Consider the following 27286-nt stretch of genomic DNA (forward strand, 5'->3'; position numbering starts at 1 on the left):
ATGGCCATTATTATGTTTGTAGAATCATTTTCTTTTCCCTTTGGCTGCTCTGTTTCTATGACAATTTTTGGTGTCTCAGGGTACATCTACACTACAGCGGGGAGTCGATTTAAGATACGCAAATTCAGCTACGTGAATAGCGTAGCTGAATTCGACATATTGCAGCCGACTTACCCCGTTGTGAGGACGGCGGCAAAATCGACTTCTGCCGCTTTTTGTCGGCGGCGCTTACTACCACCTCCGCTGGTGGAGTTAGAGCGCCGATTCGGGGATCGATTGTCGCGTCCCGACGGGACGCGATAAATCGATCCCCGAGAGGTCGATTTCTACCCGCCGATTCAGGCAGGTAGTATAGACCAGACCTCAGTCTTCGGGAGAGAGTGAGTTAATTACTTAGGGACCCTGTTAGGTAGCAGGATGGTTGCTGGTGAAGTCCAAGTAGAGTTGTGAGAATTCTAATTTCTTAGGAATTTATGCAGCTCTTGTTTCAGATCTTTCCACCTCAGTGATTCACAGAAATTCCTTCAAGATCTTCACTAATCTTGTCACTCCACCGTTGGCTTTGGGCCATTTCAGTTATCTTCCTGTGCATGGAGCAGAGAGAGCCTGCAAATATAAAGCAGTGCCATTAGAAAGGCTACTGTTGATTCTGATGTCAATGACATAATTATCAGGATACAGTAGCTTTCTATCATGAAACACTTTTCTGGACTGAATGTCACAGCGTTAGCTGGAGTGATTGTTTTTGTCCCTGGTTCCATTAATCTTATAAGATCATCATTCACAACTGCAGGGTGGGGGAGGGTTAGATCAGATGCCCTCCGTTAGTCAGAGCTGACTTTAGATCATGGGTGAGCCGATAGTTTTGCCATCTGTGGCGGTGCCTTGAAAATGGCAGTCATTTTGGCTTGGCAGGGTAGCCTGGTTTTACTATGAGCCGTCAGTCTTCAACTCTGCTGCTGCTGATCAAGTCTCAGAATTGCTTGATCTGCGCTGTTGGCCTGTGTATGTCACTGTCTGTTATGGTGGAGAGCTCAAAGTGAAGCTGTTATGCAGTGCTCCAAATAAATAGTGACGCGGAAGTCATACGCCACATGTGCTAGCAAGGATCAGGAAGCATACAATGCTGCTTAACTTGGTCAGCAAGGAGGGGGTCAATGGGAGGACGTAACTCTGTGTGTGACAGTGATGAGCTATCATTGTATGTGATGCACAGGCATTTGCTCTGACATTGATAGTTGTGGCTAGAATATTGGCAGGCATCACACCGTACATAGACTCATACCCTTTAAGGTCAGAAGGGACCATTATGATCATCTAGTCTGACCCCCCGCATGATGCAGGCCACAAAGCTGTCCCAACCCTTTCCCTTGACTCTGTTGTTGAAGTCCCCAAATCCTGGTTTAGAGACTTCAAGTAGCAGAGAATCCTCCAGCTACATAAATCATAGCTCCTGATTATAGGGCTGAGAAACACCTGGCTAGATGAACAGCAGCTAGCTCGGAAGTTCAAATACTTGGAAAGCAGGTGACTCAAAAGTCCTGGCTGTCCCATCTATTATCTACCAAAACCGGTATCAACTGCTGTGTGATTCCCATCATATTTGTACAGCAAATCTGACCACGAGGTAGTGTGAACTAGTGTATAGAGCTTTGGACTGGCACTTGGGTGACGGGGTTCTAGTCGTGGCTTGGCCATTGACCTGCTGAGTGGCCTTGGGAAAGTAACTTCACCACATGCCTCAGTTTTCCCACCTGTAAAATGAGGATAATGCTTACCTCCTTTGCAAAGTGCTTTGAGATCTACTGATGAAAAAGCACTATATAAGCTACCTGTTATTACAGTTATGTAATTTGGTTCTCAATATCATGTACAGTGCACAACAGTTTGATCAATAATATCCTACCCCAGTGAATCACAGATATCTGGGGCATCAGGAAGCAGCTATATCTATCCACTTTATAGTGGTTTAGCAAGGCTAAGACTCACACTGGGGGCAATTTGGCATTTGAGTTTTGCTGTTAGCAGCACATGGATGAAGTCTATGCAATTGGATGAACTATCTCCTCTGGCAAGATAGGCAACTCTTGCCACGGTCTGTGGCTGTGTTGTGTGATATTCTTCGTCAGAGACTGGAGTAACTTTTCAGGGATGAAGCACCCACTGCATGGTGCTGTGTGAAGGAATGATATGAAGAGAAGAGGGGCAGGAGTTTCCTCTCTTAGGCCCAGCCCTTGAGCAGTCTGTGCAGCCAAAAACATTTTGCATCAGCGTAGAGGCTCATTAGTCACGTGGTGAATGTGGAACTGGTTTTGCTCCACAAAGGATATCAGAAGAACTGAGCAGTAGTTCTGCTTAAACAGTCTACATTCTGGTAGAGCAAGGAGCTAGCAAATTTGGCCCCAAGTTAAAATTCTATGACACCATAACTTCTTTGGAAGTGAAGTCTTTTCCACACATGGAAAGGCAAACTGTTACATTATGTATCAGATGGGAAGAGGATGGACAACACTACACTGTAGCCAGCAGGATTTTCTTCTGACTGAAAGATCATGCAGTAGACCTAAAAAGCAACAGAGGGTCCTGTGGCACCTTTGAGACTAACAGAAGTATTGGGAGCATAAGCTTTTGTGGGTAAGAACCTCACTTCTTCAGATGCAAGTAATGGAAATTTCCAGAGGCAGGTATAAATCAGTATGGAGATAACGAGGTTAGTTCAATCAGAGAGGGTGAGGTGCTCTGCTAGCAGTTGAGGTGTGATCACCAAGGGAGGAGAAACTGCTTCTGTAGTTGGATAGCCATTCACAGTCTTTGTTTAATCCTGATCTGATAGTGTCAAATTTGCAAATGAACTGGAGCTCAGCAGTTTCTCTTTGGGGTCTGGTCCTGAAGTTTTTTTGCTGTAAGATGGCTACCTTTACATCTGCTATTGTGTGGCCAGAGAGGTTGAAGTGTTCTCCTACAGGTTTTTGTATATTGCCATTCCTGATATCTGACTTGTGTCCATTTATCCTCTTGCAAAGTGACTGTCCAGTTTGGCCAATGTACATAGCAGAGGGGCATTGCTGGCACATGATGGCATATATAACATTGGTGGACCTGCAGGTGAATGAGCCGGTGATGATGTAGCTGATCTGGTTAGGTCCTGTGATGGTGTTGCTGGTGTAGATATGTGGGCAGAGTTGGCATCGAGGTTTGTTGCATGGGTTGGTTCCTGAGTTAGAGTTGTTATGGTGCGGTGCGAGGTTGCTGGTGAGAATATGCTTAAGGTTGGTGGGTTGTCTGTGGCGAGGACTGGCCTGCCTCCCAAGGTCTGTGAAAGTGAGGGATCATTGTCCAGGATGGGTTGTAGATCACTGATGATGCGTTGGAGAGGTTTAAGCTGAGGACTGTAAGTGATGGCCAGTGGAGTTCTGTTGGTTTCTTTTTTGGGCCTGTCTTGTAGCAGGAGGCTTCTGGGTACACGTCTGGCTCTGTTGATTTGTTTCTCTATTTCCTTGTGTGGCTATCGTAGTTTTGAGAATACTTGGTGAAGATCTTATAGGTGTTGGTCTCTGTCTGAGGGGTTGGAGCAGATGCGGTTCTACCTCAGCACTTGGCTGTAGACGATGGATCGTGTGGTGTGTATCTAAGATACAGCGATGGCCACGTTAACACCACCCTATACCGAAAACCCACCGACCGCTACGCCTACCTTCATGCCTCCAGCTTCCACCCCGGACACGCCACATGATCCATCGTCTACAACCAAGCACTGAGGTACAACCGCATCTGCTCCAACCCCTCAGACAGAGACCAACACCTACAAGATCTTCACCAAGTATTCTCAAAACTACGATAGCCACACAAGGAAATAGAGAAACAAATCAACAGAGCCAGGCGTGTACCCAGAAGCCTCCTGCTACAAGACAGTCCCAAAAAAGAAACCAACAGAACTCTACTGGCCATCACTTACAGTCCTCAGCTTAAACCTCTCCAACGCATCATCAGTGATCTACAACCCATCCTGGACAATGATCCCTCACTTTCACAGACCTTGGGAGGCAGGCCAGTCCTCGCCCACAGACAACCCACCAACCTTAAGCATATTCTCACCAGCAACCACGCACCGCACCATAACAACTCAAACTCAGGAAACCAACCCATGCAACAAACCTCGATGCCAACTCTGCCGAAATATCTACACCAGCAACACCATCACAGGACCTAACCAGATTAGCTACATCATCACCGGCTCATTCACCTGCACGTCCAACAATGTTATATATGCCATCATGTGCCAGCAATGCCCCTCTGCTATGTACATTGGCCAAACTGGACAGTCACTTTGCAAGAGGATAAATGGACACAAGTCAGATATCAGGAATGGCAATATACAAAAACCTGTAGGAGAACACTTCAACCTCCCTGGCCACACAATAGCAAATGTAAAGGTAGCCATCTTACAGCAAAAAAACTTCAGGACCAGACCCCAAAGAGAAACTGCTGAGCTCCAGTTCATTTGCAAATTTGACACTATCAGATCAGGATTAAACAAAGATTGTGAATGGCTATCCAACTACAGAAGCAGTTTCTCCTCCCTTGGTGTTCACACCTCAACTGCTAGCAGAGCACCTCACCCTCCCTGATTGAACTAACCTTGTTATCTCCATACTGATTTATACCTGCCTCTGGAAATTTCCATTACTTCCATCTGAAGAAGTGAGGTTCTTACCCACGAAAGCTTATGCTCCCAATACTTCTGTTAGTCTCAAAGATGCCACAGGACCCTCTGTTGCTTTTTACAGATTCAGACTAACACAGCTACTCCTCTGATGGCAGTAGACCTAGGTTTTCAACTTGAATCAGGTTGAAGCTATTTAGAATTGATTATGAAGATGAGGCTGCATAAAATGAAGACAAATTTAAGTGAAAGCAAGACCCTGAGTACTCTGCAATGCCACATTCATGGAATTTGCCACCGAATCCACCTCTTGGCACAGAATCTAAACTTTTGTTTTTGTTTTAAATTTAAACTTCTAGCTCTTGTGTCCTTCCAAACATCCAGTTAGTGAAAATCAATGGATGAAATGTCATCAACCTTACAGCATGTCTATATTCAAAAACTTACACCAATATAACTCAATCAATTTTTTAAATCAATCCAGTTACATGGGTGCAAATCCCTAATACAGTTGCACTTTAAACCAGGGTAAGTCATTTTAAACTGATTAAATTCATTAAGCTAAACTGAACAGAAATATAAAAATCAATCATTGCAAAAGAGGTAAGCCTAGACCCCAGCTTCCTGACTCCCAACCCACTGCCGCTTCCCCTACACAAAAGGGTATTTTGTGCCTACATCTCTTACACATTTGCACTCACTGATGTCCGTGGTTATCACTCGGATTGCCTGTGCTCTAGAAAAGAGACCCCAATATGTGAAACCTCCCATGAAATGCAGACTGTTGAAGTCTTGAGAATACTTTTCCATTAAAACATCTGAGTCCAACAGAGCTGGCATCTACAATAAGCCAAGTTTCTCCTCTGAGTCAAATCAGGCAATAACTCTGATATGCCTAAGGTGATATTTCTTAAGTGTAGATACTTGTCCGTCTAACTCTATTGCTTCTTTTTCTTGATCAGTTCTTTGAGGGGCTGTATTGTGACAAGCTTGGTGATAACATGTTCAAAGTAATAATTTAGGTCTTAGTAACTCCTGACATCTGTGGGAGCGCCAACATTCACGGTAGCATGTTTGATGGCTGATGCTTTCGTACACTTTCCTGGTACACACTTCTTTTAAAAAAAACAATTTTGTAGATTACTCCATTTACTTGTACTAAATTGTCAGATCTAATGTATCAACAATATAATAAATGTATCTACCTGTATAACAATTCATGCTATAGGTAGAGGGAGGATTTCAATTTCTTGTAGGGTACCTCTTCCATTTTTCCTTCCAAAGGAAGTCACTTAATTCAGGCTGCAAGTCTTGTAAGACACAGTGGTCATTAAGGAAACCAACAGATGAGCCAAAAGGTTAGCAAAGTTGAAAGGCCAGCTACTGCCTCAGTCCACAAGTGAAGACAGCATTCTGCAAATACAAAGGCTGAATGTGCTGATCAGGCCAAACTGCTCTCGGTACAGGATTGGGAGTGGGGAAAGGAAAAGACATCTTTAAGGCGCCATTTCCCTTGCCAGGTCCTAGAGACCCACTGTGACTTCAGCTCACCCACAGTCCCAAGAGGAGATACTGCCATCTGGGGATCAGTGGCCTTGCAGAACTGGAGAATGTAGGAGAAATCTAGGGGAGTTTTCCACTGGCTAGCTGAACCATATTTAAGGCTGCCTTATGTCTCTGGAAAATCCAGGTAGTAGATTTAATGGCTTTGAGATATGCATATACAAGATCTCTACTCTGAATACATGAGTTTATTTCCCGAAGAGTCTCCCCAGAAGGGTAGAAAACAAGATATAAAGCACTAGGAAGTTTACTACAAATCTTCTAGGTGGATTTTTTCTTGAGAACTTTTTTCTCTTCCCTCAAGTCTTTCAGAGGACCAGAAACTACCGATGTGTTGCTAAAGATAATTGAGACACACTGTTCTACTTACATCAAGGTGTTATCAGGATATTTTCTCCTCTTCAGATGAAAAATCCAGCTTTCAGATTCAGGCTAAAAAAAAAAAAAAGTATTTGTCCTGCTAAGTAGATTGAAAAAGAATCCAGATTAAATAAATATGAAATATTTCCAGAATGTTATCCACCTGTCCTGGCCTATGATTTATTTTCAGATGAACAGTGGGTTTAAAAAAAAAAATTCCCAGTAACAGATGCATTGGTCCTGAAATGACACCTGGCACAAGGAGCAGCCTACACTGGTTTAGAGCAGCTTGAAATAATCACTCACCATAACATACTGCTTCATAACAACAACTGCAGCCACTAATAATAATTTCTAATCTAGCAACCCCCATGTGAGGCTGTTGAAGTACGTTACAAGCTGAAGTTCAGTTAAACAGCACCATATCCTTGCGAGGCAGATAGGTATTATACCCATAATACATACTAGGGAAACATAGGCATGTGCAATTAATAAAATGACTGGCTTGAGTAAGGTGAGCAGGATTTGGACCTAAAGTGTTGTCCAAAGCTTCACTATGCATCAGTGGCAGATATAGAATCCTGGACTCCAGTCTCATAGAATCATGGATTTTAAGCCCAGCAAGGAGCTATTCTGAATATGATCCATTTAATTCACTGTCTTCCAAAGTGTGGCGCATGTCTTTCTAAAGAGGGGAGTGAAGGGCTAGCTGGGGGTGCAGACCAATTGGAGAACAAGTTCATCCATGCTGACCTGGTACTATTACAAGTGTTAAAGGGGGATCCAGTTTGTTTCATTTTCCTGACATAGGCTTCGTCTTTCAAAAGGTTGGGAAAAGCTGATTAATCTGACCACCTGCCTGGTATAGAATCATAGAACTGTGGGACTGGAAGGGACCTCAAGAAGTCAAGTCCAGCCCTGTGCACTGAGGCAGGACCACGTAAACTTAATCAGCCCTGACATGTGTTTGTCCAATCTGTTCTTAAAAACTTCTGATGGAGATTCCACAACCTCCCTTGCAAGCCTACTCCAGAGCTTAATTATGCTTTTAGTTAGAAAAATTTTCTTAATATCTAACCAAAATCTCCCTTGCTGCAGATTAAGCCCATTGTTTTTTTGTTCTACTTTCAATGGACATGGAGAACAATTGATCATAGTCCTCTTTATAACAGCCATGAATGTATCTGAAGACTGTTAGTAGGCCCCACCTCAGCCTTCTTTTCTCAAGACTAGACATGCCCAGTTTTTAAAACCTTTCCTCATATGTAAGTTTCTAAACCTTTCATCATTTTTGTTGGTCTTCTCTGGACTCCCTCCAGTTTGTTCACATCTTTCTTAAAGTGTGGACACAGTACTCCAACTGAGGCCTCATTAATGCTAAGTAGTGTGGGACAATTATCTCCTGTGTCTCACAGTCAATACTCCTGTTAACATACCCCAGAATGAGATTAGCCCTTTTTTTTTTAATTCCATCATATTGGTGATTCATATTTAATTTGTGATCTACTATAACCCTCCGATCCTTTTTCAGCAGTAATACCACCTAGTTACCACAGTATTTTGGATCACAATACTTCATCCTATAATTCGAGTCATGCCTAGTAACTTGTAGCGGAGCTAGAGCATCTCTCTCAATGTATTTACTCTGCGTGCAAAAAGAAAAAAAATATGTATTTTTTACTCTTTAATCTGGGTTAGTTACTCTTGTTAAAATAGCAGTTTAGACACGGTCGCTCTAGATTTTACTGAGGTTAGCAGCTCGAGCTAAACCCCAGACTCCCCAATAGGCTTTAACTCAAAAAACTAACCCAAGTTAAAACCTGAGTTGTCTTCGTTGCTCTTTTAGCTAACTTGGGTTAACCCCCTGCCCATTTTTTTAAGTGAAAAGATATCTTTAGAGAGACAGGCAATCTAGATTTAAAGAGCTTGTCTTCACTGCATTGTTAGCTGGAGGTACAACTCAGGTGTTGCCCGTAACCTGACTCCTGCCCCCCCGCCCCCCCAATTTCTAGCTCAGGTGAAGTGGAGCTTTAAACTGGAGATAGCTGGCCCATGGTTAGCTAAGCTAACCTGAGAGGCATTAACCAGTGTAGCTAACACCAGGGAAGCAGAACTGTACATGGACTATCAGACATGTCCACACTATGGCTGGGCTGTTTATAAGCATATGGTGCTGGAGCTTTGAAGGGCTTGAGAGGGCTCACTGTGACATTGTTTATTGAAGTTACGTGTTTGCAGGTAGTGGTAACTTGCTTGAAAACTGTTGGTTTTATATATTGGCTGAGCAAAGCAAGGCCCTCCCCTTGACTCCCTGGCATTTCTCGGTTTGTCTGTAATGCAATAACTTTGGAACACCGCGTCTGCTTAATTCCAGAATTTCTGGGCATGTTCTATGCATCCATGAACACAACTCTGTTGGTGTTTGATGTAAATGGAAACACCAGAAAAGCCTGATAGAGAAGGAAACCGGGGGGCTCAGACTGCCTGGTACTATAGGCAGAAGAATCTTCCTGCTCTCTCCAGCCCCTGCTTACATGTGTGGGAGGTAGCGGCATTGTCTGAAGCCTGAACTCAGTCAAAAATAAGCCCTACAGGGGAGCGTCTGTGGAGGAAAGAGCAAAGGGGAGTGGGAACCTGGGGTGTGCGTGTGCCAACAGCCGAGTGGGGAAGCAGCAGGAACTACAGGCATGGGGCAGCGATAGTGTGGGGAAGCAAGAACCTAAAAGGGAAGTGGAGGGAGGGAGAGAAAGCAAGGGACTAGTGAGCACTGGGAACAAGTGGTAGGAGGTGCAGGGACCCAGAGGAGAGTGGACGGTGGGAAAGTGAAGTTGGTGGTAGTGAGGGGGAAGCAGGGACTCAGAAAGGGAACGGTGGAAGGGATGGGGGCTAACGCAGGGACATGCAAGGGAATGGGGGTGTTGGAGTGGTGGTGATGAGGGAAGCAGAGATGTGGGCCAGAAATGGGTGGGTTGGGTATAGAAGCAAGTATTCAGAATCAGCGGAAGTAGAGACGGGGAAAGAAAAGGAGGGACCTAGAGGAGATGGGGAGTGGGAATGGGCGATACACAGAAACCAAGCTATGGAGGAAGGGGTTATGGGGGGGAGACACAGCCCCTGATATTGGGAGGGGTGAGTTGCAGGGAGTCCCTGAAATGGGAGGGTGAGACACAGGGAGCTTGGGAAGGGGCGAGGGAAATGGAGGAGTGGAAGGAGCCCCAGGTATGTGCCATGTGTTCCGCCTACAGACGCTGCAGTGTGTGACAGCCCCCCAGTTTATTTTTGCCTTTAGCTAAGTTAATAGGAAAAGGGTTTGTAATATAAAAATAGAACATTAGCAAACTGGGTTCTTCAGTTATCACTGAAGGCTACAAATAGGGTGTCAAACTCAGTTAGCCTTGTTCTAATTTTCTAGTTACACCCACTTTACCTTGGCTACCTTACCAGACGTTATCCCCTGACTCTGCAAAGTGGAGTTAACCATCAGGATGCTGATACCATTGGGCAGTGAGGATTGGCCAGGCCAGGTTGGAGTCAGAATCCTGGCACCTATCCTGACTATGTACAGTTGTGTCTGAACTGTACACAAGTGAAGCTGGTCTGAGGTTGGCTCTGTATCTGTGATGGTCAGTGTTATTTGTTGAACTAATTTTGCTAACACAACCTTCCATTTTTATATAATTAAAAAGCCTTTCCCCATCTAGCTAGTGAAGGCAGAACCAGTAAAGCAATAATTGGCCTGCAGCAGCTGGAAAGAAAAGGAGTATTGTTTTCTTTTGGAAAAGAAACTTCAGATTGATGATTGGCACTGATTCTTTGGTTTTTTGCACTAGCCTAATGTTTCTTTAGCAGAATTGTGGGCGTTACTCTCTGACCTGCGCATTCCTGTCTACACTTGACCAGTGGCGTTTCACACGGAAGGTGACTGCGAACTCTAGTGTAGACTCTGTTCCGGATACACATTTGTCTGAAAAAGGCTGCGTTGGTAAGCCAGGCGGCTAACTGGAGTTACCCGGCTTTCTGGGGAGACAAGGCGCTGTAGTTTCCACCTGGCTATAATAGCGGAGGTAACCCCAACGATGAAGGGGTGTTGACCTCCCCAAATTACATCGAGGTGAAAACCACCGGTGTAAAAGTCTGTTTCGAGCTGTGTTTAGCCCTATGCACCGCCTGTCAACACCGGAATGTGCAGCTCGGATTAAAATACAACGAATCCCCATGTAGACGTGACCTCCGTGTGTCTTTCCGATTTACCTGCATTAGGCGAGCTGGGTAGGGGTGGGAAGCCAGCAGCCCTCCTGGCTGGCCGGCTAGGGAGACAGCGAGGCGGCGCCTGGGCAGTGGGCAGAAGTAGGTCGTGGGGCAATCCCCGGGCAGCTCAGATGCCCCTGCCTGGCGGGCTGGGTCGCCCAGAGGGCACGGCAAGTGGCGGGGGGAGCCCGGCCGCACAAAGCCGCCTTTTCATCCCCGGGCTCTAGGGCCCCGATAATTATCTTGGACAAAAATTCATTAGCGGGGCCAGCAGCGTCCCGCGAATTCCGAGGGGGGCGAGCCACGATCCCGAACAATGCCGGACACACATTCCCCCCAGCGCGCTCAGTGAAGTGTGCAGCCCGCGTCTGCTCATCCGCAGTGGAACTCGGAGCCATTAGCAGGCGAACTTTGTTTTCTAAACTTCCTAACCCAGCGTGGGACGCATCAATCAACGGCTCCCAGCTCCCCCGACCCGGCCCGCTCAGAGGCAAGGGAGAGAAATAATCCTAAAGGGGAGGGGGATGTCGTGTCTGCGTGCTCGCTAATTGGGGAACAATGCGCATTGACAGGCTACAAACTTGTGAACTGTTGTATCTAATCTGGAAGTTAGGGGAGGCGGTGTGACATCCGGAACCCGTCCCCTTGGCCTGGCGGTGGGGAGATAAAATCCGATTCCCCCCATCTGAGGATGTTTCCAGCCAAGTGATGTGGCGTTTCATATCTTGACAAGGGAGATAGACCTGTCACACGCGGGCTACAGCCTTTCCACTCTCTTCAACCTCCGAGTCCCCACGGCAGGAGAAATTCCTCCATCGTGAACCAGGATTGGGAAGGGCCGAGCTGGAGGGAGGGACATTCGGGGAAATGATTCATGAGGGGTTTCTTGTATTCGGGGCCCCCGGAGGAGAAAAGACTTAAATTGACTTTGGTAGTGGTGGGTCGCGCTCCCCGCCAGAGTGGTTGAACTGTATTGAAACTCTCTAGGCAGAGGGGTAACTTCCTGCGCTCGCTGGTTTTATAGACCATTTGCTTTTAAACCAAGATAGCCTTATTATGTTGATTTCGCAGAGTGACTCCAACACCTCTGTGAACTTGATCTCTCTACAGAAAGGAAACCAAATAAGGAGAGAGAAAGACATTAGGGTTGCTTGTCGCAGGTTTCCTTGTTCTTGGCAGAGATTCTGCCAAAGCACTAATCATGTCTGCCCTGGCAGAAGTGAAACACCTCAAAATGATCATCATTATATTTACAAAAAAAAAAAAAAAAAAAAAAAAACTAGCCCTAAAATGAACCAGCAGTTCATCTAAATGAAAGCCTGGGATTTAAATAATCTGGACTCCTTTAAATGGCAGGTTTCAAATGATGTATCAATGGTTGCTGTCCAGAGATCTCTTGCTTCCGACCATTGCTTAGCTGGGAGGTGTGTTTCAGTTGGGAGGACGCTGTTTATGAATAAGATTTGGCATTGAAGTGTAAGGGTTGATACCTGTCTTGGCAGGGCAGTCTGTTGAAAACTAAACAGCTAATCTATTCTCCTTTGCAGGGGGCATTGTAATACTCTTTCTAGCACAGCATCACTTGTTTCGTGTTGATCTAGTGGGTGAGGCAAGTTGTCCACAGACTCACGGGCCACATATCACTAAAACAGGCACAGGGAGGGGCTGTTTGTCACCAGAATGTAATATATGCAGAACAAAAAGGAATAACACTTATCTCCGCTATCACTGTATATTATTTAAATATGCCATACATTAAAAGTATATCATAATCCCATATTCTTAAAATAGCTTTTATTGCTGTGGTCTTGTAATGACTTCCCCTCGTAACTCTCACCGCGCTAGCATCTACACTATGATGTGATCACCGGATATAGCAATTGTGCTCAAATGAGCAACACCGAGTTCTAGACAGTGGAGTAATAGTGCCCGGATGTGATGCTCCAGGATGTTTCAAGGCAATATAGTAATTGTGCTGTGGGGTGTATTTATCCACTCATGTATGTTGCTATGTATTTACCATAGCGCCCCCTACAGGCATACCTGCAGTAACAAATGTCGATTGACATTTGTTACTGCAGGTATGCCTGTAGGAGGCGCTATAGTAAATACCACAATAGCTACCACAGTGCAAGAGGTTCCCGAATGGAAGTGATTTGGAACAAAGGACAGCATTGACTTTTTCTCTAAAACAGGCTGTCTACTTGAGTCTCTCCCGACTTGCAGACAAACCCTTTAGCAAGAGGTCTTTAATCAAGGAATCTGCATCCATAGAAGGCATCTGAGTCCCGACCTCCCCCCTCCCCTTCCCTGTTTCTTTTCTTGACACCCAAATATATTTGGGGGCATTTCTTTGGTCATTGTTCATATCACTCGATGCTGCGTTTGACTTAGATCGGCGAGCTGCTCTTTTGCAGTCAATCTGAGTTGGTACCTTGAGTGGGCTCTTCTTCGAGGGCCCAATCCTGCCCGATGTTGAGACCCCATTCGGTATTAAAATCAGCAGGCGTTGAGGGCTCTTAGTACCTGGCAAGATTGGGCCCCGCCACGTCAACTTTCTTCTCGTTTTGTAATAGCCTCGTGTGGTCATTGTTTCCACAGTAAACAGGTGGGAGGGGGAAACCCACAGAGTTCACTTTCCCTGTGCTGATTCTTATAAAAAATCTGGTTCATAATCAAGCTCATCCAAAAGATCTAGATTTTTATTATCGTGTTTAATGCTTTGAATTTGCTCTTTTAAAATCTGGGCGAGCCCCTTTTTTATGTGTTATTAAATATTAAGGCGCTCTCCAGCTTGTGCTCCGGTCTTTTCATATTAGTTCTGCATCAATCCCTGCTCTGATTTTTTTAATCAAAACAGTATTCAGACTATGATTCCCCAAGATTATATTTTGAGAGATTTGCGATACATATCTTGCCGGTATGGGCAGATTGCGGGGAGTTCTGAGCTGCCTGGATAATCTGCATCGGGCTCGCTTGACCTTTAATAAAAGGAGAGCAAAAAAAAAAAAATCTTAAGACTCACAGCAGGTCACCTTAATTCAGTCGCCTGCCCTTAAAACATACCAACGTGTTTAAGTATCCCCTAATCGCCAGTTCTGAACCAGTCTTTCCAAAACAAATAGATATGGAGGTGACTGGAGTGCTTGGGTACAAATGAGTCTTCAAAAGATGGAGAGGTGTCAAGGGAAAGACCTAGGCGTAGTATGATACTGGGGATCCTTGTAGCGATGGAGTATGTATACTTTGCTCCCATGCTAGGTCACCCTTCCCCTCTTCTTCCACTGTCGCGCCAGGGGCTGGGATTGTCAGGGTTTGTTTATATCACCCTGCAAGATGTGTAGAGTCAGAGGCGCCAAGAGCCCTTCTCTCCCTGAGAGTCAATGGAAGTTGGGCCGCTTTGGACGTCAGAGTTCGCTGGGAAGTCCCAGTGTCCTGCGCCGCGCCCTTGCTTTGATTGTCCTTCTCTCTGGACTCACGGGCAAGCTCCAGTGGCCACCCCCCTTCCGACCTGGAGGGCAGAGGGTGGGAAGCCACCGAAACTCAAATCACTGGCAACAGAGCAACTTCTCAATTCGCTAGTGGTGATGGTCCCGGGTTCCTTCCGAGGCCAGAGAACGCGGGAGAAGCTCCTTCCAGCAGCTCCGGCAGAGGGACAGGACGTGGGGAGTGCTGCGGTTTTGTATTCTCAGGAAAAGCTCCCGAGTCCGGTTGGTCTAAGTACAGCAGCTATCGAGGTCCCCCCACCCCCATGAACCCTTAATGGTTAGGGTTAAACACGGGCGGGAATAGATGGCATCCCTACTACCTGCTTCTCCTTCCCTGGGAGCTGCAGCTCAGGTGTGTGCGGGCTGATCCTAGGCTGCTTAGAAAGAATGGGCAAGTAACAGCCCACCACGAGGACATGGGTGTGACATTTTAGGAGCGGGGGAAACTCGAAGAAGTTCCCTGGCTTTGAAGAAACGGGTCCTTGAGGGAAAACTTCTGCGTCATTCCCAGCGCAGAAAACACCTGTCCCTTCTGCGGCGGGTGATGGGATGGGAGCGACTGAGCCGTCGACTTGCAAGAACCCTCCCAATGGGCCTAATACTCTTTATTACAAGCGCTAATCCTTCAAATCCGACTTGAAATAATGTTTATCTTCTCGCAGCTTAATTTCCCTGCCTCTAAGCTGCAGGTCACTGCCACAGCCTTCTGCTCCTGCGAGGCTGGGCTTTCCCAAGAATGCATAAGAAAGTGTAAAAGCATTATGCTTGGGGAAGTAGCATAAGTCTCAATCAAGTGATTGGCTCTTTGCAGTGCACTTCTATTCTACTGATTTCATCCAGTGCTATCTGTTCGATCGGTGGTTTGGTTCAAGCCCTCCACACACACAAGGCATCTATTGATATGTTCCTTTGGGTTGTGTTTTACTGTGCGCACCACAGCAAATAATTTCTGAGCATCTTGGTATTAAAAAAAATACCATTGTCCACAAGATGCAAAATCTCTCGATAAAGCGAAAGTTTGTCAGAAAGAGAAAACTCTGTAGTTAAAGGAGAGTTCATACAAATCAACGTAGGGGCAATCAGTGCCGAAATTCATACCGAGGGAAAGGGCAATAGAATAGTTCTGCATGTCTTAATCAGGGAAATAAAGATTTTCAGACTATTTTTAAGCCACAAGAAGTCGCCTCAGACCTAGAGAGGTGCAAAATCCGTCAGTTTCTCTCCATCATCTGGTAATTAAAAACCGAATGAAAGCAGTTTGATCCCGCTCTAGTGGTCATTAAGGTTTGAATGAGGAACTATATGGATATTAAGAGTTAATTCCTGTTAAGATGAATGTGTGATTAGTAAATAGTTCAGAATGATCTGTCTGTTACTTCTAATTAGACCTATAAAGTTCCACTCATAGGAGCCCAGGCAGTAGCCTCGTCATAGGCCACTTGAAATGGTTTCAATTAGAACAGGGATTGTGGTTAAACTGCAAGTAAACTTGGTTAAGGGGCATGCCCAGCTCTCTTCACTTAGGCAAGTCTCCCACTGAGCCCAATGGGAATGTTGTAAGGGCTGAACTGACTGGACCATAAAACTGGAAAATGATGGTAACCTTTTTTTACTGACGGTCTTCATCACAAAACCCCGTGCTGCTTCTCAGCATTAAAGCTGAAATATTTATAAATAATGGGAAATACATTAAAATATATGCACTTTAGGAATATTTACAATAAAAAAAGACATACTACATTTTCCACATAAAAATCGGTGTGAGTGTGAGATATATTCATAATCTAGAGAGATCATATACAATTATTTTTTTGTGTCTTATGTGTGTGTTTCCTACTTGGAAGACACGATAATTAACTCACAACAAAGACATAGTGCGTATATCATAGTTCCTTATTCCAGTTGTTTTGCAAATTCCAAGTATGAAACATACTCTAAAGAAGGAAAACACCTACGACGTTATAGACGTGAGTCTATTATCAGTATAGACACAATCCCACCCTACAGATTCATAGAACGTGGGTGTGTTACACAGACTACTTCCAATCACTCCCCTTGATCCCTTCTCATTGATCTTCAGTTTCTCATCCCCGTGAAACGCTTCACTTCTTCTCGGTAACAAAACTATAGGATCCCCCCCTGAGCAGTCCCACTTGTCTTAGTAGCCTTTGGTAAACATGTAGAATTCTACTCGATTTTCAAGATTGATTTCCCTGATTTATTAAGGCAGAATTCATTGGACTCTATTGACCACAAATGACTTAATGTAAATGTTGACCCTGGTGAACTTGGAAATAGCTAGTATCGGGTTGATCTATAGATGACCTCTTAATTACCACAGTTATTAATTTAAATTATTGCCACTGCTTCTAGAAACAGGGAACAAAGAAACATTCTTTCCTCATCCCTGCTTGGTTTATTAGTCTGAACAGAAAGTGTTTGATGACACTTTTAATTAAACAGAAATAATGCAGAGATGCGGTTTCCTTTTCTTGTCTGCCTTGTAAAGTTCAACACTGCTCTTTTAACTGAATTATGGTGATGACCACTCACAATGCCCTACTTTGCCACTCCAGACCAGTTGCTAGACTTTAAACTGGCAGGGGCACCCAGTATTCCTCCCCCCCCCCCATCATGCACGTCTGGGAGGAGGGGTGGATACTTTAAAAACAGGGGAAAGCCAATATGGTTGGGGGTGGGAAGGAGGGAGAGAGAAAGCGTTCGCTTGTCCTATTGGTCATACCTTTGAGTAGTTCAGTCATAAGTCCCTCAAGTTTGCAAGACGGCTTTACAGCATTCAGCTGATTCGTTTTAATTAGAGACTCTTAAAAATACGTTCAGCGAGATCTTTATACAATGACAGAAACTAAACAGCCCGTCGAATGTCCTTAAACAATACCCCTCTCTTTTGTCTCTTCAGAACCACACAGACAATATGATTTACAAACATACTTTACCAAAGAAAGGGGGAGAGGGGAGAAATGAAAGTACTGTAGTTTTTTTTTTAAAGGACAAGGTGGGATAAAATTAAGACTGGCCTTTTGGTAAACACGCTAATCACTGGTATTTTACAAATTACAAAGTTGTACATTGAACACGATGGTTCTTGAGGCGGATCTGTTCAAACTCGGAGTGATAGCGGTGGCGGGGCGGGGATGGAGTATTGTCTTGTAAACTTGTGCGAAACTACAATGATCCAGTGCATGAGACAAAGTCTATAATTTATTCACGTTCCCCCGCTTTCTTTCCGAGCGGGGTTTTTAGTCTCATCCATTTTTGAAAAACAAGTTGTGCATATGTTATGACCGCTCCTCCATAAAAGAAGGGACGCTAGAGTCATATTTAATGCTTTCAAGGAGCACGGCTCCTCACTGTTGGCGGAGGATTTTTCAAGCCAAGAGCCTTGATGATCAGACCCATCTTCGGGATTCTCACAAAGGTGCTGGGCTAACCTGCTGAGAGGGAAAGAAAGGTGATGAAAATCTCACTAGCATTGGTCAAGTGTATGTCCCGCGCCTGAAGAGGCTACAAGCTACGAAAACATCCCCATTTAAAATTCTGGAGTTTTATAAAACTAAACTCAGGTGCAACATTTTCGGGGGAAAGACACAGTAAATGTTTCGGAGCAATTTGCTTACCGAAAAGGAACATTTGGACCTAATTATCTGTGTGCTCAAATAACATTTTAAACTAACTTACTAGAATAGTTGTTGGTCCTGGGAGAAATTTCCCTGCAAAGCAGAACACAGATACCATTATTTGTGCCTATCCTCTCCCCTGTCCATCCTCTCCACCAAACTCACAACACTGTAGCCAGCATCTGTTCTTTCTCTCCCACAAATGTTTCAGAAGATCCAATAACCTCTGAACGACTAAGCACTCAAATAAAATCATATAGTTTGTTACAGGGGGGCTGTTTTAATAGGTCACATCAGTCATTCGCACACGCGAAGTTAGGCTAGACAAGGGGACCCTGGGCTTTTGTAGAATCTGTTTGTAATACTTTGAAACTGAAGCGGTATCCCCTAGCAAACACAGCACGGATTCTCTCTGAAAATATAGATCTTTTACTGTCCCATTCACGAGCCCATAAAATGGTTTAGTGTGCAGGAAAGTTCGTTACCTACCTCACCTCTTCAGCACTGGCCTAAAAGCTGTTCTCAGTTTATCTTTATGCTGCACTACACAACCTTCACTGAGATCTATGGCTCCTTGGCTGGGTTTCACATTTCTCCCAAACCCTGCGTATAGACATAACCAATTTATCACAAACGTTGAAGCTTCACAAGGTACATTTGCTTTGTCTGACCTAGGCCAAAAGGCTTTCCAACTCTCTGAAATCCTTTCAGCCCCTGGGACCTTTGGGGCCTGCCCATACCCCACTCCCTCACCCCAGCCAGGAGTTGGTTGAACTAGAATCATTGTTTAAAATATTACAGAAAACGATTAGGCCCAGCAGCCAGATCTGTGCTGCATCGAATTAGGAGGGGGAGTTGTATGTTTTTCATGTGACGGGTGCTGTAAACAAACGTGTTGGAATAGAAACAGGCAGCTAATGGGGAAGGAGGTCATTATTTAGCATTAGCTGCCTGTTTTAGGATTCAGGTATGTTCCCCCCATCAGGATGAAGAGAAATATGGAAGTACCTTCAGCTCCTGAAGAATACTGGCACGTCTCCCCCAGGACGGGATAGGAAGCACAGCTTAGTTGGATAGACTGCAGGTTGAAGGTGGAGTTTCTAAAAATCTTGGTGGCCTGGGGCAGTTCTTCGAACGCACCGTCCGCAATGGGCGGGGCTCTGAGACTGGCCAGGGGTCTGGCCTCGGGGCAGTGTCCAGACACAGAGCGCCTTCCCCGGCCGAGCAAACAGCCAGGGCTCGCTGTCCTTGGTTCGGAGTGTGTGGGGCCAACTATAACATTGGCCCCTGCGGTGTGAGCTAACGACCAGATTCTGGGCTTGTCTGTGGGTTCGTATTGCTGCCCTTGGCTAACGATGCCCGCCCCACTGGCTGCCTTTTGCCCCACGGTCTCTAAAAAGTCTCCTCCTGCCACCGGCATGGCTTTGTTACAGGGGAGAGGGTGAAAATTGCTGGGTGGGGTCACGCTGCAGTCCCTTTTCTCAGACTCCGCCAAAGCAGAGCTGGCACTGGAAGCCGCCAGGTGTGCACTCGTTCGGTCGTTCTCTAGCTTGTCTTCTTCCTCCTCGTCTAAATCGTCCAGGTCGCTCAGTCTCAATTCCTTTTCTTCCTTGAAGCTTTTTGGACCTGCTTTTTTAAAAGAATGAAGAGGGGGAGAAACCAACACATTAGTGATACAGTGAAAGGGCACGAGCATTGTGTGTGTGCAACGCAAGATGTTAATCACTGACAGTATATTTGTGTGTGGGGATGCTTTGTGGAGGCTGGTATCTAATGACTTTTAATGCCACTTCCTATAGAGTTTGCTATTGTGTCTTTGAGATGGGGGGTCTGTCTCGTCTTGCTTTTTAAACACCTTCTTCATGAAGACATGGCTCTCAAGAAAAAGAAATTGGTGTATTCCACCCCAGCTCAATCCAATTCGAAGTCACTCATCCGAGATGTCCTCCCCCACCCCTACCTTTGCCTTCATTTTCGGTGCCATATTCCTCTTCCTCCCTCTTGTTTTCATCTTTTCTCTCTTCTCCTGCTTTGTTCTTGGGAGACCAGGTCATTTTGTTTTCCTTCTTGAGCCTCCGTCTGGCGTTCGCAAACCAAGTGGACACTTGAGTCAGAGTCATTTTGGTGATGATGGCCAGCATGATTTTCTCCCCTTTGGTGGGATAAGGGTTTTTTCTGTGTTCGTACAGCCAGGTCTTAAGGGTGCTGGTTGTCTCGCGAGTTGCATTTTTGCGCCTGGCTGAGCCACTGAAATCCACTGTCCCATACCTGCCATGAAATATTTAAAGAGGAAATGTCACTGAATAGGAATATGCGGAAGTGGTACAAAATTAACTTTACTGGCAAACTGTCTATTAAGATTAAAGCTATCCAAACTAAACAATTACCCCCTCCCCTCCCCACCCTACCCACTGGCTTTTATTAGCCAGAATTACTTAGCTTACTTCACTCTGGGTATTTTATTTATTTGCTACTTTTAAAAAAGAACAAACGACTGATGGTTTTATTCCGGGGAACAAAGAGGACCAGGGAAGGAGAGTGAGTCATTACGTTGCGGTCCCGTTTCGAGTTCACCCCGTACTGGGAGGTCATAAGCAGAGGGTTACACCCAGTTTTAATAGAGAGTACCACGTGTCACCGCTTTAGCAGCAGATGTTGCTAATCCAATTCGCCTTTTCCTAGAACTTGATTACCGCTGCAATTACCAAGGAGATGAGCGGCAAAGTTTTATGTTAGCTGACTGCTGTTAGCCGCTTGCTTGGATTCTTTGTATAACATTTGTCAGCTAGGATATCCCGGGGTTTTTGGATGGCTGTTGCTGCAGCGCAGAGGGATATTAATGCTACTCGCAGTTGATCAAAGGGCTTTTACCTGTCGTACTGGTACTGCCCTAAGGAATGATCGTAGGGGTAGAAAGCAGCAGGCTGTGCGAATCCCGAGTGCAAACTGCTGGTGCCATCCTTAATTTCATACTGAGAGTTCTGGAAGGGAAGGAGCAGCTTTTGACGTTAAAATTGAAGGTGTTAAAATAGGAAATTCCTCCACTTGTCTGACTGAATCAATGGGGGCTCCATGCATTCCAATCCCATGACGCCCCTGCTGTCTCTCTGATCCCTGCTGTCCTGAGGGGCCCCCGCTGCTGCCTTTACACCAGAAGGACGAGGCATCTGTCTCAGCATTTTTGCTACTTTTCCCTCTTCTCACACTCTGCCTCTTCCCTCCCCTCCCCATGTCCTAAAGCAAATGTGTAGCCTGTTGCAGGATAGCTGACCCCCCCCTCCTCCCTCCCCCTATGCCCAGAGGTAGCAATAGAATAAAAGCTCCTGGACACGGGACGAAGCTTGGTATTTGGACGTCTACTCACCAGTGTGGTGTAAAGAGTTGATGGGTCTGTGCCGTAAGGAAGGTAGTTGGCATAACCCTGGCTCGCTGCGGCTGCTGAATAGGGAGAGCTGTACATCCCCAGAGCTGCATTGAGTTCCGTCCGGGTGCTGGCCAGCAGCCTGTTTTCGTAAGAGGGACAGCAAATAGCAGCCGCTTGGGCAGATCCAGAGGAAACATCCGACACGGCTCTGGAGGCAGTTTCACAACAAGTCGTACTGGGGCTGGCAGACACAAAAAACTGGGGAGAGAAAAGAATGTCCAGGGCGATTATTTAACTCGCAGAAAGAATGTAGAGGTGGGGGAAGAAAACCAACCTCCCTACAAAGGAGTGTCAACTAATGAAGGAAAATTGGAACTAAACGGAATGGGAAGCATGTGTAGGGTGAGGGTAACTAATCAAAGCAGGCAAAACTTTAGGGAAACCATTGCCATAGAATTTTTTTTTAAAATCTGTGTGTAAACTCCCTTACTCCGGTTCACATTGATCTAAAGGCAAGAAGTTGCGATTGCAGATAACTTGACAATAGACTAAGCACTAAACATGTCAGATAATGCAGCCAAAGGCATCTGATTCCTTTACTTTTAAAAGCACAGGAGAAGCCAACGTCCCAAGGAAGGGGAGGAAAACCTTGCTGTGATCACGGTGTATAAATAATCCAACCAAAATAAATTATGGATCAATTTACGATAGAGCAGCAATTTAGTTAATTTGGAGGCACTTTTGGAAGTCGCCAGACAAAAATCGACACATTCTAATATAAGGCAGTTAGAGGAAATACGGAGGAACATGTCACAGATAAATCACACAACAATAATATATAGTAAAATAAACCAGCAAACAAAAGCTCTGGCCGAATATTTTCTATGGGTGCACAAGAACTAGCCTGCGAGGCTAACATCACAGAGTAAAAGGCTGGGAGAAAAGCGCCTGCAAAAACCAATGCCTTACGCTGCGCCTCTCAAATGAACGCTGCAAGCGAGTAACATAGGTAATAGATCAATACAGATTTGTAAATCAGCTGCATCTAGAATTTTTTGCACTTAAAACAGAGCAGTGACAGATCAGGTTCCTTGCCCTGCAGACTCAGGGTTGTTGTTATTTTTTAAAATCCTAGAATAACACAAGCGACACACACACACACACATTTTTTAAAAAGCCTCCAGATGTGCCCTTTAAAAAGACTCGAAGCAAGGGGGTGGGGGAAGGAAACAAGACATCTGGAATGCAGCAGCGGAATCTGATCAAAAGTGAGTGCTCTCTTCTCTTACCTGCGAAGTGGTGCTGTAGGGATATCCAAACTGAGAGAAGGACATAGCTGCTCCTTATTTTTGAACCATAAGCAATATTCCTCCCCCCCAGATCGATTGTAACTAAACCCCCTGCTTCAAGATGTACCTTCTCCCATACACATTTCCACGTATGGCTTCCCCCCCTCCCTCAATTATAGATGATTTCACTTAAGAAAAGCAGCCAGGCATCTGAGGCATGGAGCCTGAAAGAAGGCTTCCCCCCCACCTCCCATCCTTCTTAGGAATATATATGTTTATATATAAAAATCACCCCAATGTATGGAGGCTTGAACTGAAAAGGGGAGTTTAAAAGAAAGGAGGGGATCACGTAAGGCTTGCAAGATATGGAGCCTGCTTGTTGTATTATTTTCTGCTCTATAGTTCTTTAGCATTCATCCATGGAAGAGTATCAAAGTGACGTCATAGTAATCCCGAAACGACAGCCCCAGCCAGGCTATAACCATCTTTGCCAATCATCTCTAACATCGAAGATGCACTCAACACTTGTTTCATGTTGTTTTAATGTTGGGCTGTGATGCGCGTCAAAGGCAGGGACCTGAAATGCTGCGCGGTTGGTCTCTCTCGCGCGCTCTCTTTAAAAACACCATCCAATTTGGATTTTGAAAAATCAGGGGAAAAACGGGGGGGGGGGGGGAGAAACTTATTCCATTCACTAAAGTGTAACATAGCCCATTCCCTCCCCCACGAGATACCTCAGCCCTGGAGGTTCAAAGAAAGAAAAGGGAAAGAAATGGCGTTTCCAGGTAGTGCAGGGGAATGTCGTACACAGGAGTTAACCATGCTGCTCCATTCTGACTTCTAGGGTGGATCTGGTGCCTGCGAATGTATTGGACTCTTTAACAAGTTCTCTAATATGTGCCTGCCTCTGTGCTAATGATTCCACCCCCCCTTCCTTTATGATCATCTGGATCTGTCTGTCCCCCACCCCCAACTTTTGCATCCGAGTCCACTATTCGTGCTGCAACGGCTGAAATCCTCTTGCCCTTTCCAGTGGCCCTGAAAGGAAGGGGCCAAAAAATAACTCCCAACCCCCTTCCAAGGCGCCTGCAGCTTGCTAGGAAAGGGAGAGACGTCTGGGATCCGCAAATGAGGAAGAACTGACACGTGTGTGTGTGTGTGTGTGTGGGGGGGGAACAACAGCATAATCGTCGAACAGGGAAGTGAAGAGCCCTCAGAGGTAGTCTTTCCTCTCTCTGTCTCACAGCCAGCCCGCTCCCTGGCCCCAGGGTCCCTCCCTAAGTGATGATGAGCAGGGGATCCATTTTTCTCTATTAGATCCAGAAATGGTCCCAACAGGAATGAATGGAGGGGAGGGGAGGAGAGGCTTTGACAGGTCAATGGGAAGGTGATTGATGGCTGCCTGGAGACCAGCCTGCCCATTACCACTAAGGCGTAATTGCATCAATTAACAAATGGAAATGCCCTTGTTTAACCAGCAACGTACACATTGCAAATTTGCCTTTGAGGTGAGATCTTGGAGGGAGGAGAGAGAAGGATCAGGAGTTTTTCGGGTCGTGTGCTAACCGCAACTGCTCCGCTGATGATTTCTCTCCAGGAGAAAATACACTGCATTTTAAAGCCTTCTGCCCCTCCCCTCATCCAAGAAACTACTTCGTTTATATAAATCCGTGTTCTCTACCGGTTCTGTTCGCAAAGAGCATTCCACGGACACACGCCACACCCAGTGTAAACGGTGCATTTGCTGCAACGGAGCGTTCCACACATGACTTGCAAGAGAACGGTGGTCTTTCTACTAACGGTGGCATGTTTTTGAGGGGAAAACAAACCAATGAACCCTACTGCGTGTGCTTCCTTGCCTGACGATCGGGGCCATGGCAGATGCGACCTAGCCAGAGGTCACAGTGAAAGCTGACTTTCCTTTCCTCCGGCTGCCCACTCTGAAGTTGGGGATAGGACTAGACCCATAATAATAAATAAAATAACCTTGGCTGCAGTTGCGCGGATTCTCTAAGGGTGGCGCTAGAGAGCCGCGAGTGAAGCCGGGATCTGATCAAACAGCGCTAGATCCAGATCTGAGACCGAGAGAAAGGAAAGAAGCCCACACCAAAGGAGAATAAACAGAGTTAACCTGTTTCTTCAGGGAATGAAACGCGCTCAGTCAGGTAGAAATACCTTCTGCTCGCAACCTTTTTCAAAGTTTGCAAGCAGAAACTGTGCAAGCCCAGCCCGAAAACGCCGTGACCCCCTTCCCTCCAAATTATTATAACCATCCAAAGTTGTCCCTTAGCCTAGCCAGAACACGGGTGTAAGAGTGTGCAATGTGGGGCGCAATATTACTCTGCTGCGATTAAACAAAACCCTCTGAACAAAGACCGGTTACCGAATACAGGGATTGGGGCTAATGTTCTACCATGGACACGTTCAGTCTGTGAAAACCCACAAGGCAATTCAGCAAAGCCAAACCAAACTTTTATTGTTGTACACCAATCGCCTTCTGAATGCAGACTCCCTGATTCTGGGAAACGCTCAGCATTAATTGCTGAAGCAAACACGCACACACACACCCGCCTCTAATCTCTTCTCAGAACAATAAAAAAAAGTCCTGCAATGCTATTTTAAAAAAGTTTCTTTTATTAAGAAACAGCGCGTCTCACTTGGGAGTTAATACACTGTTATTGCTGGAAGCTGCATTGAATATGCCAGAAAGAATCCTCTCCATGGAGCAAGGGAACTCACTTTAAGCACTTTCCACGTGTAAATCAGACCCTGGAAAGTAAGTTTTCAATTACTTTCTGCGATTGTATTTCAACCATAGTGTGTGGGTATAAAGGCGGCTCTAATATAAGGTAAGAGAAGAATAGTTGTAGGGAGATCTGGATTTGTTGCACTACTGCAAATATTAAAGGGGGGGGAAAGATGATCCAGAAGTCACTCTTCCACCAGCCACATATAACATTGGACTGCTCTGCTCCAACCGGTTTACCAGACTCAATCCTATTGCCCACCACCTTAGAGAAACGGTGGCAATGGGAATATAGGAATCCTTCCTATCCAAACACACTCATATTACAGATTTCAGTAATATGCAGAGGCCAAGACTTCCACTATATTTCAGGCCAGTTTCAAAGCTCACCTGTGGGGAAGGAGAGGATATAGTCCAATCTGGAGCAACCATTTACATATATAGACTTCTTGAAGGTCTGGATTTAAGCACAGCACCTTTTTTGTCCCTGATGACACCTCATGGAATGGTATGTTTGAGGGAGCACTATATTCCTGAAGGATTTGATTGTTTGTGTTTACTATGCATAGGTATTCAAACTCAGTGGGCAGAAGTGTCATAACAAGAATTGTTGAATATCTGGAGTAATGCTGTTTGTGTGAAAGGCTGTCCAGGGCTTTCTCTCCTTTCCCCTGTTTACAATTACACCGTGTATCCACTAATCCAAGATAACACAAGAATTGCTTGGTTTTGAGATCCGGTTTTTGGTGTATTAGAATAGTAGTTTATAGACTGCCACTCTGTACACTAATTTAAATTGCTCTTCCTGGGAGTTTTGCCAGAATACAAGGTGCAAGATCTCACCCCGCAGATTTCAAGGCTCCTGCTAATGTTTAATCTGCTGGAGAACTCTTATGCTCAGACTCTGCTGAGCTCCTGAACCTTGAAGTATCCAGTTACCTTGAAAAAGAGCTGAAATTATCTTCAGACCAATTTGACTATAATTTATGGGGGGAACAAAAAAGTCAGACTTCAATTTGAATTGTTGATGATCTGGAATAGTGCTGTTTGAGCGACATGCTGACCAAGGCTGTACTTTTCAATCAAGCAACTGATCCATTTTAGCCATTGTTGACACTGGCAATAATTTAAGAAAATTCATTAAAGCACACTTTGGGGTAACATTATTGCTAATTATTTAATTGCAAGAATTCTTAAGGTGAGTCGAAGTATGTTAATTCTAAAGTAATAAAACCGCTTTTTCTAAATCACTTGACTCAGCAACTGTTATTAACAATCTAGTCAAGTATCAGGGGGTAGCAGTGTTAGTCTGTATCCACAAAAACAACAAGGAGTTGGGTGTCTTTAAGGTGCCACCGGACTCCTTGTGGTTTTTGTACCAATTTAGTATTTCTTAACAGAAATGCTTTCTTAAATTATCTGATAAAAGCAGCAACAACAAAATTTTCCTCAGCCCCTTTGTGATAAGAAGACATAGGGGCTATTGTGAGGGCAATATTGATTTACTCTTGATTTATAAATCCAGCCAGATTGTAGAAATGCTATGTTCAAGTTTACCTCTCTCTCTCTTGACCTTAAAAATAAATGAACACCAAAACCTCAAGCAATATTCAATGCGCAAAACCAATCTCATAATAGACACAATGCAGATCAATGCAAACATTATATTTGTCAATCTGTACCCAGCGCAATCAATATTAAAACAAATCTATTACCTGCTAAGTATCTTGCAGCTGAGTGCAGTTTTGAGAGATGGCCTTTTGCAACTAAATTCCCTCTTTACTTGTGGCACCCTGCCCTGCCCTTTGGAGATCTTTGTGTAGCATACTTTGTGCTCCAGAGCCAGACATGTGGCCGTTTTAAATTACTCTTCCAACCCGGGATATTAAACTATGTTCACATTAACCAATACAAGTTCTGCCTTCCC

The 27286-nt window shown here is 45.1% G+C and overlaps 1 protein-coding gene and 1 long non-coding RNA gene across 7 annotated transcripts in view; one reads left to right on the forward strand and one right to left on the reverse strand.

The window, feature by feature from the left end:
* The window catches only part of LOC135975597 (uncharacterized), a 182507-nt gene that overhangs the window by 34877 nt on the left and 120344 nt on the right, over positions 1-27286 (forward strand). The gene's annotated exons all lie outside the window — the stretch shown is intronic.
* IRX6 (iroquois homeobox 6) lies at positions 17097-27214 on the reverse strand. 5 transcript variants are annotated; one of them, XM_042852288.2, is made up of 8 exons: positions 27075-27214; positions 21325-21582; positions 20832-20941; positions 19921-20228; positions 18969-19589; positions 18450-18563; positions 18022-18053; positions 17097-17777 (listed from the first exon to the last, which is right to left on the reverse strand). In XM_042852288.2, exons 2-6 carry the CDS (start codon positions 21418-21420, stop codon positions 18451-18453), a joined length of 1248 nt encoding a protein of 415 aa, XP_042708222.2. In that variant the 5' UTR covers positions 21421-21582; positions 27075-27214; the 3' UTR covers positions 17097-17777; positions 18022-18053; position 18450. The 5 variants fall into 5 exon arrangements, with proteins under 5 accessions (XP_042708222.2, XP_042708220.2, XP_008165160.2 ...); XM_042852286.2 differs by lacking the exon at positions 27075-27214 and adding an exon at positions 22614-23181; XM_008166938.4 differs by lacking the exons at positions 18450-18563; positions 27075-27214 and adding an exon at positions 22614-23450.

Source organism: Chrysemys picta, chromosome 14, assembly GCF_011386835.1.
Source record: "Chrysemys picta bellii isolate R12L10 chromosome 14, ASM1138683v2, whole genome shotgun sequence".
Lineage (NCBI taxonomy): Eukaryota > Metazoa > Chordata > Testudines > Emydidae > Chrysemys > Chrysemys picta.